Raw genomic sequence first — 14,632 nt, 5'->3', positions numbered from 1 at the left:
TTATCTCTAGCTTGCTTGCTAGCATATATATACCTGCCCCTGGAAATTTCCACTACATGCATCTGACGAAGTGGGTATTCACCCACGGAAGCTCATGATCCAAAACGTCTGTTAGTCTATAAGGTGCCACAGGATTCTCTGCTGCTTTTTCAAAATCAAAGACCATTTTGAAAATTTGGAGCTTAATCTCTCTCTCTGAGGCCCAATTTCCTTATTTGTAAAATGGGGCTAATAATATTTAGCTGGCAGGGGTGTTGTGAAACTTAAATTGGCTCGGAAAGTGGCTTCATAAATTGGCAGCTTCTTTCTCGGCAGATCTGCTGCCTGTGTAATCCGATGTATCTGCTTACATTAGGGATTAAAAATAACTATTATGCTCGTGCTGCAGAGCCAGCCACAGTTATGGGGATTCACTTCTGGCTTGTGCAGAATTGTTAAGTTTCCCGTGCAGGGCTTTCAGTTATATCGCTGGAGCTCCAGGGAGATAGCAGGGTGGCGGAGTTCCAGTCAAGGGGCCCAGATTCTGCCCTCAGTTATAGATGTGTAGCCCCTGGTTGGGTGGAATCTCTTCTGGCTCTCTCAGCCCCACCAGGAATGATAATAGGTTGGCTGTCAGAACTCAGGCTGAGTTTGTCGGGCTGACATTCGCAAAAAGATTCTTTGGAAACTAAGCACGTTTGCTGAAGACTCACTAAGAAAAAACAAACCTGGAACCCCGTGATGTCATTTTTGTGGTAATTTTTCATGGCATGTTAATATTAGTTTTGCACTTCGAGATCCTTGGCTGTAAAGGCCTGTGCAAGTTTATTGTTTGTTTTATTATTGAACTAAATCCTTCACATGTCGGATGCCTAGGTTTGACGTTTCATAGGCTATCAAGTTTTTGTGTCCTAGTAGCTCCCAAAAGGCTCCAGGCAAGATTGTCTCTTACTGCATGTTTGTGCAGTGACCGGCACCACAATTTACAGTCCAATTAGATAGCACAAACGATGAATGGGAGGAGAAACTGAGGCACGGAAACAAGAAGTGAATTGCCCCAGGTCACTCAACAGGTCAGTAGCAGAGCCAGGAATAGTTGTTCACTAGACTATGCTGCTGCTCTGTATTAATTTTAATATGTCTCCTCTGACGAGGATCTTATACGATGAGCTGTGTTTCTTGTTGGATCGAGACCTCCAAAGAAAACCCGGGTGGCATAGGAAGAAGTGGTGGTGGTAATTCAGGCGTTGGCTGCCTTTCCTCCAAGCTGCGGTCGGAACATTGATCCAATAAGATATTGGGCATTGTGCTTATCGGGGTACTGTCCTTTTTGAGGATGAGGGCCTGATCGCATGTTGCTGGAGATGAATGGCATTTTTGACAAGAGTAAGGGTGTTCGCTTTAGTGTGCTGGCCACGTTCCAATCAGAGTCTCAAGAAAATTTCTTTAGCAGCTTGAAAATGGATTGCAGAGTCCATTACTTCCTGTCACAAACTCTTGGGTGCCACCATCTTTCCCCTCAGTCAGTAGCCAGTGAAGTGACACGTGTCCCCCGAACTGCTGTACAAATGAGGATGTCTTTGTGAAGTGATTTGTGCTGAAAATTGCTGTATAAAGAAAAGTAATAGCTTTTGATGGTTGTGGGGAGGGGGATGTAGTCATCTATTCTCCTAAAGTCTAATCCTGCAAATTGCTGAGTGCCCCTAGCTGCCATTGCAGTCAGCAAGAGTCAAGGCTGTGTGACGCTTTGAAGAATAAATTGCTTACTCTGCCAAGCGTGAATACACAAATCAGCTGGTATCAGACCTGTGACAAAGAGCAGAATTAAAACGGAGAGTTGTAGAGGTGCTGTGTCCTGTTCCCCCCCCCGCAAGCCCTGTCCTTTCACAAATAGGAGAGGTAACAGGTGAGAGTGGGGGAAGGGTGATCAGCTTCACCTGCATTGTGTATCCATTTCCCAGAGGGAGTTTCCTTCTGCTGCTGCCTTCTACACTAGCAGAGGAGACCCCATGCACAACACAACCAGCAAACTCTTCAGTTTGTATGAGAAATGATGCACCAGAAATGATATTGATGAAGGATGAACGATGATTGTTAAAACTCGCCTTGGCTGCTGTTAGCCATGTGACTCTGTGAAGCATCGGCCTGCCAGACCCAAGGCTTGTAAGCAGGCTTCTGATCCCAATGTGTGGGGCAGTTTGCGCCGAATGTGTGCATGGCAGAGGTGACGAAGACACCGTGTTCCATTGGGAGGCGAGCACAGGCTCTGCCAGCCCCTACAAGAGTGACTGGGGATTTTTTTCTGAATTTCTGTTAGTGTCTGTTTTCCGCAGCAGGCGGGAGACCCAGCTGTGTGTCTAAGTAGAGTTAATCAGGTTGCAGCCCCTCTTACGGCTCCTCCAATACCTCCAGCTGAGGTTCTGGCTGCATGTGCCCTGCACCTCCTCCATGGACACACATCCCATCCATGGTCCCCCAGAGTTGCAAAACCTCCTTTAAAGACAGACTGTTGGTGGTCAGGTCTAGTGGTTAGTCAGGAGCCTAGACCCAAAGCCAAGTCAGAGCAAGGTGCTGAACCGAAGGTCAGAGCCAAAACTGGAGTCAGGATGGGGTGTCGGAGCGGGGACCTGGAGTCAGGCAGGAACTGGGAACAGATGGGGGTCTGGGATTAGGTGGACAGGAACCAGGACGGGACGTAGGGATCAGGAATCAAGCAAGTAGGCAGCATCCACAGTCACAGCCAGGCAAGGATTCACCTAGTTGCTCAGACATCTTCCTGCGCTTCTTTTTGGTTTAAGTAGAGCGACCCAACCAGCCCCAGTCAGGAGCTTTGTGGGTGGGGCCCTTTGCAAGCTAGAGCTCTGCTGGATTACTTCTCCACTGGCTCAGGTGAGCTGCTGGGTGATGGCCATGGTCTGAACACTGCCTGGGTACCCGTGGGCCCGAGGTCGAGGCCTGCGATCCCTCATACCTCCTCGTCAGTCTCCTTCTGTTAACTTGTACCTCCTGTCAGGTCTCTGCCCAATGTCCCCTAATGGGTCCCTGATTTTCAGCCTTCACCCCTGACTCCTGTTCCTGTTTTTTCATTTGTTGCCCCAAGATTTCAGTAGTGGCTTGGGTTCAGTGGTTCCACGGTTGAGGGGGCGGCCCTTTAATTCTGGGCGAGGGGATGGCCCTGTCTCAGTACACGCAGTAGGTCCAGAAAGACTTACTTAGCTTCCTTTCCAACTGGAGGAAAGGTGCCAAGGAAGCACTTGTCAGGAGTGGAGCAGGGAGGAAAATCTCTGGAGTTAATGTGCTTTTTCTTCAGGATTGCTGTGGTTTTTGAAGAAAAAAAAAATCTAACTCTGTTCCTCTGTATGTGAAACCTGCAGCTGCAAGGTAGCTGACATGCAGAGGGCCTGATGGAAAGCCCAGGGGAAGCAGTGGGAATCTTTCTATTGACATCCATGACCTTTGGATCAGATCCAGTGTGTGAAAGAACATCTGCAGTGAAATTGGAATTCACACCTCTGTACCAGCCTGCACTGTAACAGCCTTCCTGTGATGCCTTCTTTAGAGTGGCATGTGTACTGCATCCCATTCAGCGTAGTAACATATTGAGTGAATGCTCTGCCAACTACGTCAAGTTCTTTGGAAACCTAAGACTGGGGCTTAGTGAATCCATAGCATCTCTGAATCTCTAAATGCCAGCAGTTAGATACCTGGGTTTAGCAAACAGGGCATTGATTCACATGGCGTTTGTGCCTTCACCTCAGTGCTATTGAGCTGTTGGGCTTTTTCGAAGAAGCTGGTCAATAAACAGTTTGAGAGCTGCTTTGCCATCGAAACTAAACCAAGAGTGAAAGATGCAAGAGAAACATGCTCAGGTTAAATCAATGTATCTTTAAATAAATAAACATCCCATGCTGTGTTTCTGGCAGCCCCGTGGGATTATTCAGTCTAACAACGGAACATGCATGTACTTTGTTTAGATTTTGCTTTTCCCTCTTCTTGGGAAGTGAACCTAGACATGTAAGTTTCCCTTTTGTTTCTAGTTAGCCTCCCCTCCTGGCCCTGAAGCACAGCAGCTCTTTACTCTCTGGGTTGCAAACACCACCAGGGAAAGTAAAACCCAAACGAACTCCCTCTTGCCTCCGCCTTTTTGTAGGTACATGGCTTCCAAAAACTGTTTAATGGATTTTTATTTTTTTTACTATTAGATTCTGAAAACTTTCATTTAATGTAAAGTTTGGGACTAGACTGCCTGAGAGTGGCCCTGAAAAATGACTTCACTGTGTCTATTGTGTTTAAATTCAGAATTGATCCTCCTTTTAAAGGGATAGTTGGATTTCCATTCTTTTGCTATCCCACTTTTTAAATGATATGTCATGGAAAGTTCACCAAATTCTGTAGTTTTCACTACAGCAACACACATGAGGGCCGAAAGGGGTGAGTCCCAGTCATGGGGGTGCTCTTGATGCTGTCACGCTGGCACAGGGGTAGACAACCTATGGCACGCATGCCAAAGGCAGCACACGAGCTGTTTTTCAGTGGCACTCACACTGCCCAGGTCCTGCCAGGTTAAATTTTAATTTAATTTTAAATGAAGTTTCTTAAACATTTTAAAAACCTTATTTACTTTACATACAACAATAGTTTAGTTATATATTATAGACTTATAGAAAGAGACCTTCTAAAAATGTTAAAATATATGACTGGCACAAGTAGAATGAATAAATGAAGACTCGGCACACCACTTCTGAAAGGTTGCCAACCCCTGCGCTGACATGTAACATGGGCACCACAAAACTTGTGAGAACTGGTTGTTCAAATGAAGATCCTATGAAGCATTTAGTCTGTTTGAGTGGCTGATGTTGTGTTTTATTTTGGGATTTCATGTACTCGTGGAATGATCATCCACTCGAGGTTCATACCTCAGATAGGACAACGGCAAGACCCCTCTACGTTAGCCTGTTTCAGAGTGGGTTTTTTTTTGGATACCTCTGTTTAAGTTATCCCAGTTATATTGGGTACAAGACACACACATTTGTGGGTGGATTTTCAGCTGTGGGCTCTAATCTTTTGTCCCCGCTTTTGCTAGTGAAGAAGGCATTTGTATAGCGATGAATATCATATAGAGCAAAGAGAACTTCGAGCAAAGCACTTTGTTGTTTAGCTTTACCCTAAATTAGGGTATCGCTCTAAGTTGTCCATTGACCATCAGAGCTCTTCGTGGATTGACACTGATTCCTCTGTTTCCCCTAATATATTTCGCACTGGAAGTTTTTGGGAAGCGTAAGAACTTAAGAGCCCAGATTCCCAAACTTACGTGAGGTCAGCCGAGTTTCAAGGTGAGCAGAGGGAGAAGTGATGAGGAGTTTGAGGGTGTGGATGGAAACCTTGTTAAAGTTGGCCAACCTAAGTGAACTTCTGGGAGAGGGGTGTTAATTCTGTGCAAATTGAGACTTTCCAAAGGTTTGCACAACTGCCCACCCCCACCCCCAGAAACACATTGGTCAAATTTTTGCACAGCTGCAGTTTCACAACCTTGTACAAGAATGTAGCAAGTCGGATCTACAAACCTTAGCCAGTTTCTCAACCTACCGCTGAAGGACAGATGAGAAGCAGAGCAGGTGACTGTAGCATGCCCCCCGGACACCAGCCTTGCTCCTCAGATCCCAGGTTGTGCTCCAGTGCAGTGGACATACTTTTCCCTTGTCCCATGAGCGGCTTCTTTTCCACCAAGAGTGAGAAAGTGGAGTGAACACTGTGAGTGCTCGGACTTTATTGTTCTTTTGCTTAGGCATTTTTCACAGTTCAGTCATTGCCACGCTCAGACTTCTTGACTCAAGTCCAGGGCCGCCTCTATTAATAGCAGTCACTTTGGGTTCCGAGGCAAGAATGACCACCTAAAAAAGGAAGGGCTTTAGTAATAGCAAAGTGTGTGGGGGGGGAGTTCTTAAAGGAACACTTCAGAATTCCACAAAAGCCGCATCATAGTTGTGTCACCAGCAAGGAACAAGTGGGCATTGGATGCGAAGGGCCTCAGAATGCCAGCTGGGATGAGTGCCAGCGCCCTGCACTCGAGAGCTATTCCGCTTGTCTAGGTATGCAGAGGATTGCCCTGCATAACCAAGCTGTAGGATTTTTTTCCCCACCAGCTGTAGCGGGAAGTCTGAAAATCTTTGGGACCCAACAGGGCTGCCAGCTCTGCATTTTCCCTACCTGGCTGCTATACAATATTCTGTCATTCCTGGCTCAGATCTGCAAGACGTGTGTGGGGAAAAGAGCATAGGAGACCAGTGGGACAGAAAAAGTGGGTGGTACTGGCTTGAAAGGGGCATGACCAGCACATGTGCTGTTTCAGCATCTCTTCAGCAGCCTCCACTGGTGCAACTTGAAACTGCTTCTCCACAGTAGAAACCGTGAAGAAAGGCTACAGAGAGACCCTCTTCTAAACCCCCATCTCAGCATAGTGTCAAGGCTGGTGCAAGGAATTATGCCCTTCTGTGCCAGCTAGGTGACTCTGGAGATGTACTTTCACCAAGAGGCTTTTCTCTGTCTCTGTAGTATAAAAGTGTACTTGGTTTGGGGGAGCAATGGGAGGAGATCAGATCTTAGCTTACTCTATGAAGCCAAGAACTTTTACTACTGGCTTGCTAATTCAAGGGGAAACCCTGATGTACAGAAAATCTAAAATGGCAAGAGAAGGGTTTGACTCTTTCCAAAGGCAGGGCAGAAATAAGGTAATGGACATTACCCAAATCCTTTGCAATTAGTTGTGGTGCCTTTTTAAATATGAGGCATTCCCCCTGCACATACTGTATTTGTACTGATAGGGGTCAGCTGTCCAGATAGGTAGATTCCAGGTGTACATAGATGATCTGGATTTCATTCTTTATGTCCTATGCCCTGTCTTGCACTGTATGAAACGTGAGCCCCTCAGTTCTCATCTATGTGTTTGGGAAGCTTTTTAATTCCATAGACTTTGAGAAAGATCTTTCTTACCTTACATGATTCCCTGAAACACAAAGTTGCTTGTGACTGGCTCATTGTATCTGCATGTAGGAATGTCCCAGTGTTCTTTTAAATACAATTTTATTGCAAAAACTGTCTGTCCCCCTAATGTTTGATGCAGAAATTGCTGGGTGAAGCTCTCTGGTCCTGTGCTATGCAGGCTACCAAAACTAGGTGATCCCTTTTGGTGTTAAAATGCATGAATCTAATCATGGATCATCATAATGATCCCTTTTTGGTGTTAAAATGCATGAATCTAATCCAATGCACTGCATATCCTTCCTGCAGTCTGTATTGGCTTCTGCTGTATTTTATGGCAACCGTGTAAAAACATTCTTGCATTTGACACTGGCCCATGCCTCTGTGTGATTTATATTTATAGCACACTTCAAAATGAGTGAGTTTAATTTGAGAGAGAGGAAGTTAAAAATGATCTAAGGTGTGCTTCTTTGAGAGTTAAAGGCTTAGGGCCAGATTTTTAACTGATGTCAGTCAGCCTAGCACAGTGGAGCTAGGCTATGTCACACCAGCTGAAGATTTGTTCCTTGAGTTCATTAGGAAATTACAAGGACTTTGATTCTATTGGGGAAACGCTGTCGCTTTCCAGTAAGATGCCACTCACCAGAGGAGGTTCAGAAATGCCAACTATGGCTTGAAAATGTTTTGAATGGAATGAATCTCCTGCTGCCCGGCATACATATTTATATGCTAACCACTAAGGTGCTGCCACTCAGGACGAGGGACTCTGTGGACAGACAGAGAGAACACAGAAGCTTATTCACTCAAGTTGAGTGAAGTCCTCTCCCTTTCAGTGCTGGCAAGTTGAAGGGGTGCTCAGCTTTCCTGCTTTCTAAGGCTACGTCTACACTACGCGCCGTTTTGGCGCGTTAAAATCGATTGCTCGGGGTTCGAAATATCGCGTCTGGTCTAGACGGGATATATCGAACCCAGAGCGCGCTTAGATCGATTCCGGAACTCCACCAAAACAAACGGAGTTCCGGATTCGACATGGCGAGCCGCACACATCAATCCTGCGCGGTGAAGACGGGTGAGTAAATCGATTTTAGATATTCGATTTCAGCTACGCTATTCTCGTAGCTGAAATTGCGTATCTAAAATCGATTTTCGCGCGTAGTCTAGACGGGGCCTAATATTCAGTCAGTTCATTTTTTTCACTTCACAGGCACTCAAGAATGTACAGCTCTCCTCCTTTGCGAGCAGCTTTGTAATTGCATTGTTTTCTATAACTGCCATGCAGTCTTTGGTACTACAAACCTCCGAAAGGGCTTGTTTTCCTCCTAGCCGGCAGCGTGTAGATCCTCATTATTTGTGGGCACCTTGAGATGTAATTAACCCTTCTGGTTTACACAGAAGCTCCTGTCTATCTTGTTATCTGCAACAGGGTATTTCCAAAGTGTGTTTAAAAAAAAAATTGAACGTCGTGGCTGTTTTCTCAGATTAAAAAAATGCACCAAGTGCTGACAGTTGATGCCTAAGGGACAAAAGCCTGCGCAGAGCAGTGCTGGAATGACTGCCAGACAACTGTGAGCGAGACTAGGATGAACATGTGTGAATGTGTGCATTGATGAGATGGAATGAATGTATGAATGAACAGAAGTGCTCTTGTCAGTTTCAGGTGGGCATGAGGAAGCTTAACAACCATTGGCGTCTGGCCGCCTGAATAAAACAGATTAATTCAGGGGAAACGGACTATTGAGATGCTAGCATATTTACCAGACTGGTAATGTAGGGCAATTCAAGCTGAGTTATGTAAGAGAGCTAGTAAACAGACTCTGGAAAACCAGCATCATAGAATAAATGTAAACCGGGATCTTCACATTGCAGAATGTTGCTTTCCCAGGCAAGTCCCACAATAGAAAGTGCTCAGAAGAAATCTGTTTCTCTCGACAACTAAACAGTAAAACTCTCTGCTTTGGAAAGGAAGGAAGTGTGTTTTTAGAATGCCCTGGCTCTTTGATTTATTTGCAGCGTGAAATAAAATTATGCCCCCTTTATTGTCAGATAAGACATGTACTATATCACTGCTTTATATGGGACCATGGGGGCGGATTCTGCCACCCTGATGGGGACCTTTACTCCATGGATTGTGCCCATATTCCACGAGTAGTGCCATGATTTTAATGGAAGTACTTGCATGAACAAGGGTTGCAGAATCTTTACTACAATATTTTTCACCCTTAGCAATAAGCACAAGTGCTAATAATTTCAGTGAATATGGGGATTTGGTATCTTACATATTGCAGAATAAATTGGTTCTCGGTACTCATTTGCTTTTCTTTCATTTTACAACTGAAAACTTGAATACGCCTTGACTGTAATGAGGAGTATAGCTTTAATGTCACATCTGAGTCCAGCTTGTCCCTTATTCCTTCGTCAGATGCTTTACACATCTCTTACTGAGCTTTGAAATGTATAACATTTCTCATCTTTGAAGGGGGCAGTTTTATTAATGTATTTGTCACTTGGCCTTTGCTTTAATTTCCTTCCTGAAGTGATTAAGTTTACACCATCTAGTATTTATTTTTCCTGACAATTGCTTCATCTCTGGACTCCCTCAAAATGGGTCTGGTTTTCTTAGGTCTGTAGAATTTTAGGCCAGAAGGCACCGTTATGTTCATCTAGTCTAACCTCATGCATATTTCAGGCCATAGATTTCACCCAGTGATTTCTAGCCCAGCAACTCAAGTTTTTTCTAAAGGAAAAAATGACTCCAAGTGATAGAGAATCTACTGCATCTTTTGGTAGTCTGCTCTAATGGCTAAATAACAACATTTAATGTCACGTGCATGTTTAAAGTACACTAATCGTAATAGCAGCCACAGGAGTCTCTTGTAACTTCTTTGACTAAAACAAAACCTTCAGAGGGTAAAAGGTGGAGAAAATTCCCCAAATTGTCATTGAGCACTCATTCCATAGTTGTCTAATGCTGCCACAGTACTATCCGCATCCTGAATCTGGCCTATGTCACCTTTCTTCAGCAGACTTTCCATGACTATCATTTTGTTCCATTAAAATGTGCAGATGCTTTTGTTTAGGAGCAGGATTTTCAGTTTCTGTTGTTCTTGCAACAGTGTGATTCCTTTTCTGGTTCAACTGCAACTTCTTCTCTACATTTTGCTTTTTTCTTTTTTTTTTTAATTCACTCTTTTACAGTACACCCATCTTTTTCCTCCTTCTCTCTTTTCATAGATTTTCATGGTCTGATAAAAAAGCGCGCACACAGTTATGCATGTATTTAAAATGGAAACTCCTGATTGGTTCTACTGATGGACAGATCACATGGAAACTTAATTTAATTAAAGGCCAATCCAGGCTGAATTTGGAGGGAAGTCTCAGCTACAGTCTGGTATATGTTACTGTGATCTACCTGCTAGAGCTAGAGGAGCCTTTAATATATACTTTATCTTCTAGAAAAAAAGAGACAAAAGAAGATGAAACCAGTGAATGACTGGAGAGAGCGAAGAAATGCCATCCGACTCACCAATGAGTATACAGTAGAAACCCTGGTAGTGGCTGATGCTGATATGGTGCAGTACCATGGTGCTGAGGCAGCCCAAAGGTTCATCCTCACAGTTATGAACATGGTACGTATTCACGTTGTTCTTGGAGAGTGAGTCAAGTGTTCTGATCTACAATGTGCTGAGGGTGGGATTCATTTTGAGGTTGATGGCTCAGCCAGATCTCCAGTTTGAATTTGACACTGGTGAACGTTTGAGAGTATCTGAGCTAGATCTGGGAAAACAACCCTTTTTTCTGTGTTCAGGTCTGACCTGAGCTGCAGGGGTGATTGTGAAGCTGAAGATTCAGGTCTGAACCTTCTTGGCCCTGTGGAAATCAAACTAGTTTGAGATCCTAGTTCAGGTTGAACTGATCTCTTCCAGGGAAACCTCCTTTTCCACTCGAAGTCTGGGGTGTCCATCCATGGTATCTAATAACTGTCTTCTCAACAGCTGGACATGCAGAAGCTGTGTTCCCACACAGATTTGTACGGTGTTTAGAATATTGCTTCTCTAAGCACTTTTATTTTCTAAACAGTAACTGGGATAATTCAAGTATCAGAGGGGTAGCCATGTTAGTCTGGATCTGTAAAAAGCTGCAGAGAGTCCTGTGACACCTATTAGACTAACAGACGTATTGGAGCATAAGCTTTCGTGGGTGAAGAACCACTTTGTCAGATGCATGGGATAATTCACTGGTTCCTGGGTGGGTCTGTGGTGATTACAAATAGTCTTGTTTGTGCTTTCAGCTTTAGGACCCTGCTTCATTTTCCTCTGTGAATTTCACATCTGAGTCACTTGCAAAAACCCTCTTAAGTCAAGCTGAGTTGCTCATAATTGTGCATGTAAATGTATATAACACCCACAAAGTACAGCTGGGCAAGGATGTGACATAACTTTCTACGTGTGATAAAAGTATTGGAATGCTCTCACTTGGGCACTGCTCAGTGATCTCATTTGACATGCACACTGAAAATGTTTTCCCTTAAGAACTTGGAAAATTCTGTACCCCTTTCTTTTGTGAGAACATTGTGCTTATCGTGTATTGTGCATTTCTCTTCCTTTATAACTAAAGGTATTTTTCCTTAAAACCATTGGCAAAGATACTTTCATCAGAGTTGTCTTGCTACTGGCAACTTCCCCAGCTGAGGTCTTAGTCCCTTTTCACAGCAGCTTGTTGTCTTGTCGTCTAACAAGGAAGCTTTTGACTTAAGTTGTTGAAACAAAGAGTAGGGGAGCTTTTAAGAAGCTGTTTCTATGGCGATGCCTGTTTAGTAGTAGGAATGGGATAAGAGGACTTGAGATGGAGCCTGAACTGAAATCCCAGATTCAGACTTTTGGGGAGTTTGACTCTGGAACTAAACATTGTAGATCTCCTCTATTTCTATAATGGTCCAAATCAAATTCCAGGATCCTAATGATGGAGAAGTTGGGATCCAAATTGGAAATTTGGGTCTTGGACTCCTATCTAAAGAAAAAGCACAAAAATAACCCAACTGGAAATGAAATTTTCCACTTGGGGCAGATTATTCCATTACTGGCCATAGATGTCTGATCTGATCTGCCAAGGCACTTTCTGGGTTCCTAAAGATTTTCATGGAGCATCTGTTTTTGAAAAGTGGAGTGGTAAACTGGAATAGTACAAAACCAACAAGGAGTTCAGTGGCACCTTTTTAATAGATTTATTTGGACATAAGGCTTCTCTTTGTTTTTGTGGATACAGGCTAACATGGCTACCCCTCTGATCCTGGATTAATACAGCTGAAGGCAATGGAACTACCCCAGTAAAGGATCTGGATTTTTAGAGACACATGTTTTATCTCATACAATTGGTGGGGGTTTTTTTGTTTTTTTTTTTTAAATGACAATGTTTGGCAACCTTGTTTCAAATTGCAAGCACCTGTACTGCAGGCATGAAGCAGCATCCAGCCAAACCCCGTGGAATTGTTCACACTATGCTAGATAGATGTGGTAACACATCATAGCTGGTAGAATTGTACCTTCAAGAATGAGCTACTAATCCTGCCAGGGAAGTAGGGATTGGGGAGAGACACTTTCACCTCTAAGTTGCTAATTCATATCAAGTATGGCTGTTTGGTAACTCAGAGTTGCTAGCTGTTCTGGTGGCTTAAGAATTCAGTCTCCGCTAATAGGTGTTTGCAAAACCTCTCACGGCTGGTGTTAATTTTCTCCCAAGATTCAGTGGCCACAATGGCTGTGGACACTGTACTGTCCACTCACAGACGGCCGGGGTCCTTCCAGATCAGGATTGAGACATGCGAGCAAGGAAGTAGTGGGTGATGGGAGCTTGCACTCCTCATGCTTGTGCTGCCTCAGCTCTGTAGTTAGAAAGCGATACTTTGTCCTCTTGGGTGTCAATCTGTCACCTTTCTTGAGCACCCAAATGGGCAGGAAAAAATGAAAACAAAATCTTGATGGTAATCCACAAGACCTAACCCAACAAATGAAGAGCTGAACGAGACACATGTCAACGCATAACCTCACTGCACAGCAATGGCCTTTCTCCAAACAGGTCTGTTGTTCCTTTAACAGGTGCTGATTCAATGGGGCCCCATGGTGTTATGAAATCTTTGGCTGGTTGAGCCCATGGGGAATTTAACTGATCTATTCCTTTAACAAGCTGACTCTATTTTACCTTCTACTACGTTTTGAGGCTATTCACTGAACAAGGCTTCATTGTGTGTCTGTATTTATTTGGCTTGGTTCATAGAAAACGCAGCTCTTTCAACAGATCTGTTCTCTTTACCATCCCTTCATTATGAAATGGCATTGTTGCATTTCAGGATGTGTTCAGTTTGGAGCACAGAAAGGTTATTCTTTGCATTGCCACACCACCCCTATCCTGAATTCCGCCCACAAGCTTTGCAAGGGGTGGGTAGAAAATATGTTTCTCCGAACAGATCTGTTTTTCAAGCTGCTTTTTGTCTGAGGCAAATCTATACGTTTATGTTGGTTGGGTTTGATTATTCTGGTTGTGCATCATCATGTTCTCTTTATCCTCTAGCTCTCGTTGACAGGATTCAGGGCCAAATCCAGATTTCTGAACACATCCCAAATTAATGAGTTGTACACAGATGACTTCCATGAGGTTTTTCCTCTGCCCGAGGGGAGGAATAGCAGCAGAGCCTCTTTGTGACATCAACTTGTAGGGTGTTGACTGGTGGGTCAGCTTGCTTGAATCTTATTCGTTAAAAGTACAAGGGTGAAATCCTGGTTCCCCTGTAGTCAATGGGACTTTGCCGTGCGCTTCAGTGAGGCCAGAATGTCATCTCAGGGGGAGAGAGATGAAAGAGTTGGGTTTGTTTAGTTTGGAAAAGAGAAGACTGAGAGATGACATGATAGCAGTTATCAAGTATCTAAAAGGGTGTCATAAGGAGGAGGGAGAAAACTTGTTCATCTTAGCCTCTAAGGATAGAGCAAGAAGCAATGGGCTTAAACTGCAGCAAGGGAGGTTTAGGCTGGACATTAGGAAAAAGTTCCTAACTGTCAGGGTGCTTAAACACTGGAATAAATTACTCAGGGAGGTTGTGGAATCTCCATCTCTGAAGCTATTTAAGGGTAGGTTAGAGAAATGTCTATCAAGGATGGTCTAGACCAGGGGTAGACAACCTATGGCATGAGCGCTGAAGGCGGCACGCAAGCTGCTTTTCAGTGGCACTCACACTGCCTGGGTCCTGGCCACCAGTCTGGGGGGCTCTGCATTTTAATGTAATTTTAAATGAAGCTTCTTAAACATTTTAAAAACTTATTTACTTTACATACAACAATAGTTTATATATTATTATTATAATATATATTATAGACTTATCGAAAGAGACCTTCTAAAAACGTTAAAATGTATGACTGTCACACACAACCTTAAATTGGAGTGAAATATATGAAGACTCGGCACACCACTTCTGAAAGGTTGCTGACCCCTGGTCTAGACAGTATTTGGTCCTGCCATGAGGGCAGGGGACTAGACTCGATGACCTCTCGAGGTCCCTTCGAGTCCTAGAGTCTATGAATCTATGTGAATAAGACCCTGGACTGTCACTGAGGGGATCTGGGTTGAATTCCAGGGTCTACCGCGGACTTTCTGTGTGACCTTAGGAAAGTCACATAGTGACTCTGTG

General features: G+C 44.0%; 1 protein-coding gene across 1 annotated transcript in view; it reads left to right on the top strand.

Moving 5' to 3' along the window:
* The window catches only part of ADAMTS17 (ADAM metallopeptidase with thrombospondin type 1 motif 17), a 281,647-nt gene that overhangs the window by 30,576 nt on the left and 236,439 nt on the right, over window positions 1-14,632 (top strand). Inside the window, exon 3 of the mRNA XM_075069708.1 lies at window positions 10,411-10,583. Within this exon, the coding sequence (XP_074925809.1) occupies window positions 10,431-10,583 (153 nt within the window). The 5' untranslated portion in view covers window positions 10,411-10,430. The remainder of the gene's footprint in view (window positions 1-10,410; window positions 10,584-14,632) is intronic.

The sequence above is a fragment of the Chelonoidis abingdonii genome, chromosome 9 (assembly GCF_003597395.2).
Source record: "Chelonoidis abingdonii isolate Lonesome George chromosome 9, CheloAbing_2.0, whole genome shotgun sequence".
Lineage (NCBI taxonomy): Eukaryota > Metazoa > Chordata > Testudines > Testudinidae > Chelonoidis > Chelonoidis abingdonii.
Note: the sequence above shows the minus strand (reverse complement) of the source record. Positions and strands in the feature narration are given on the sequence as shown.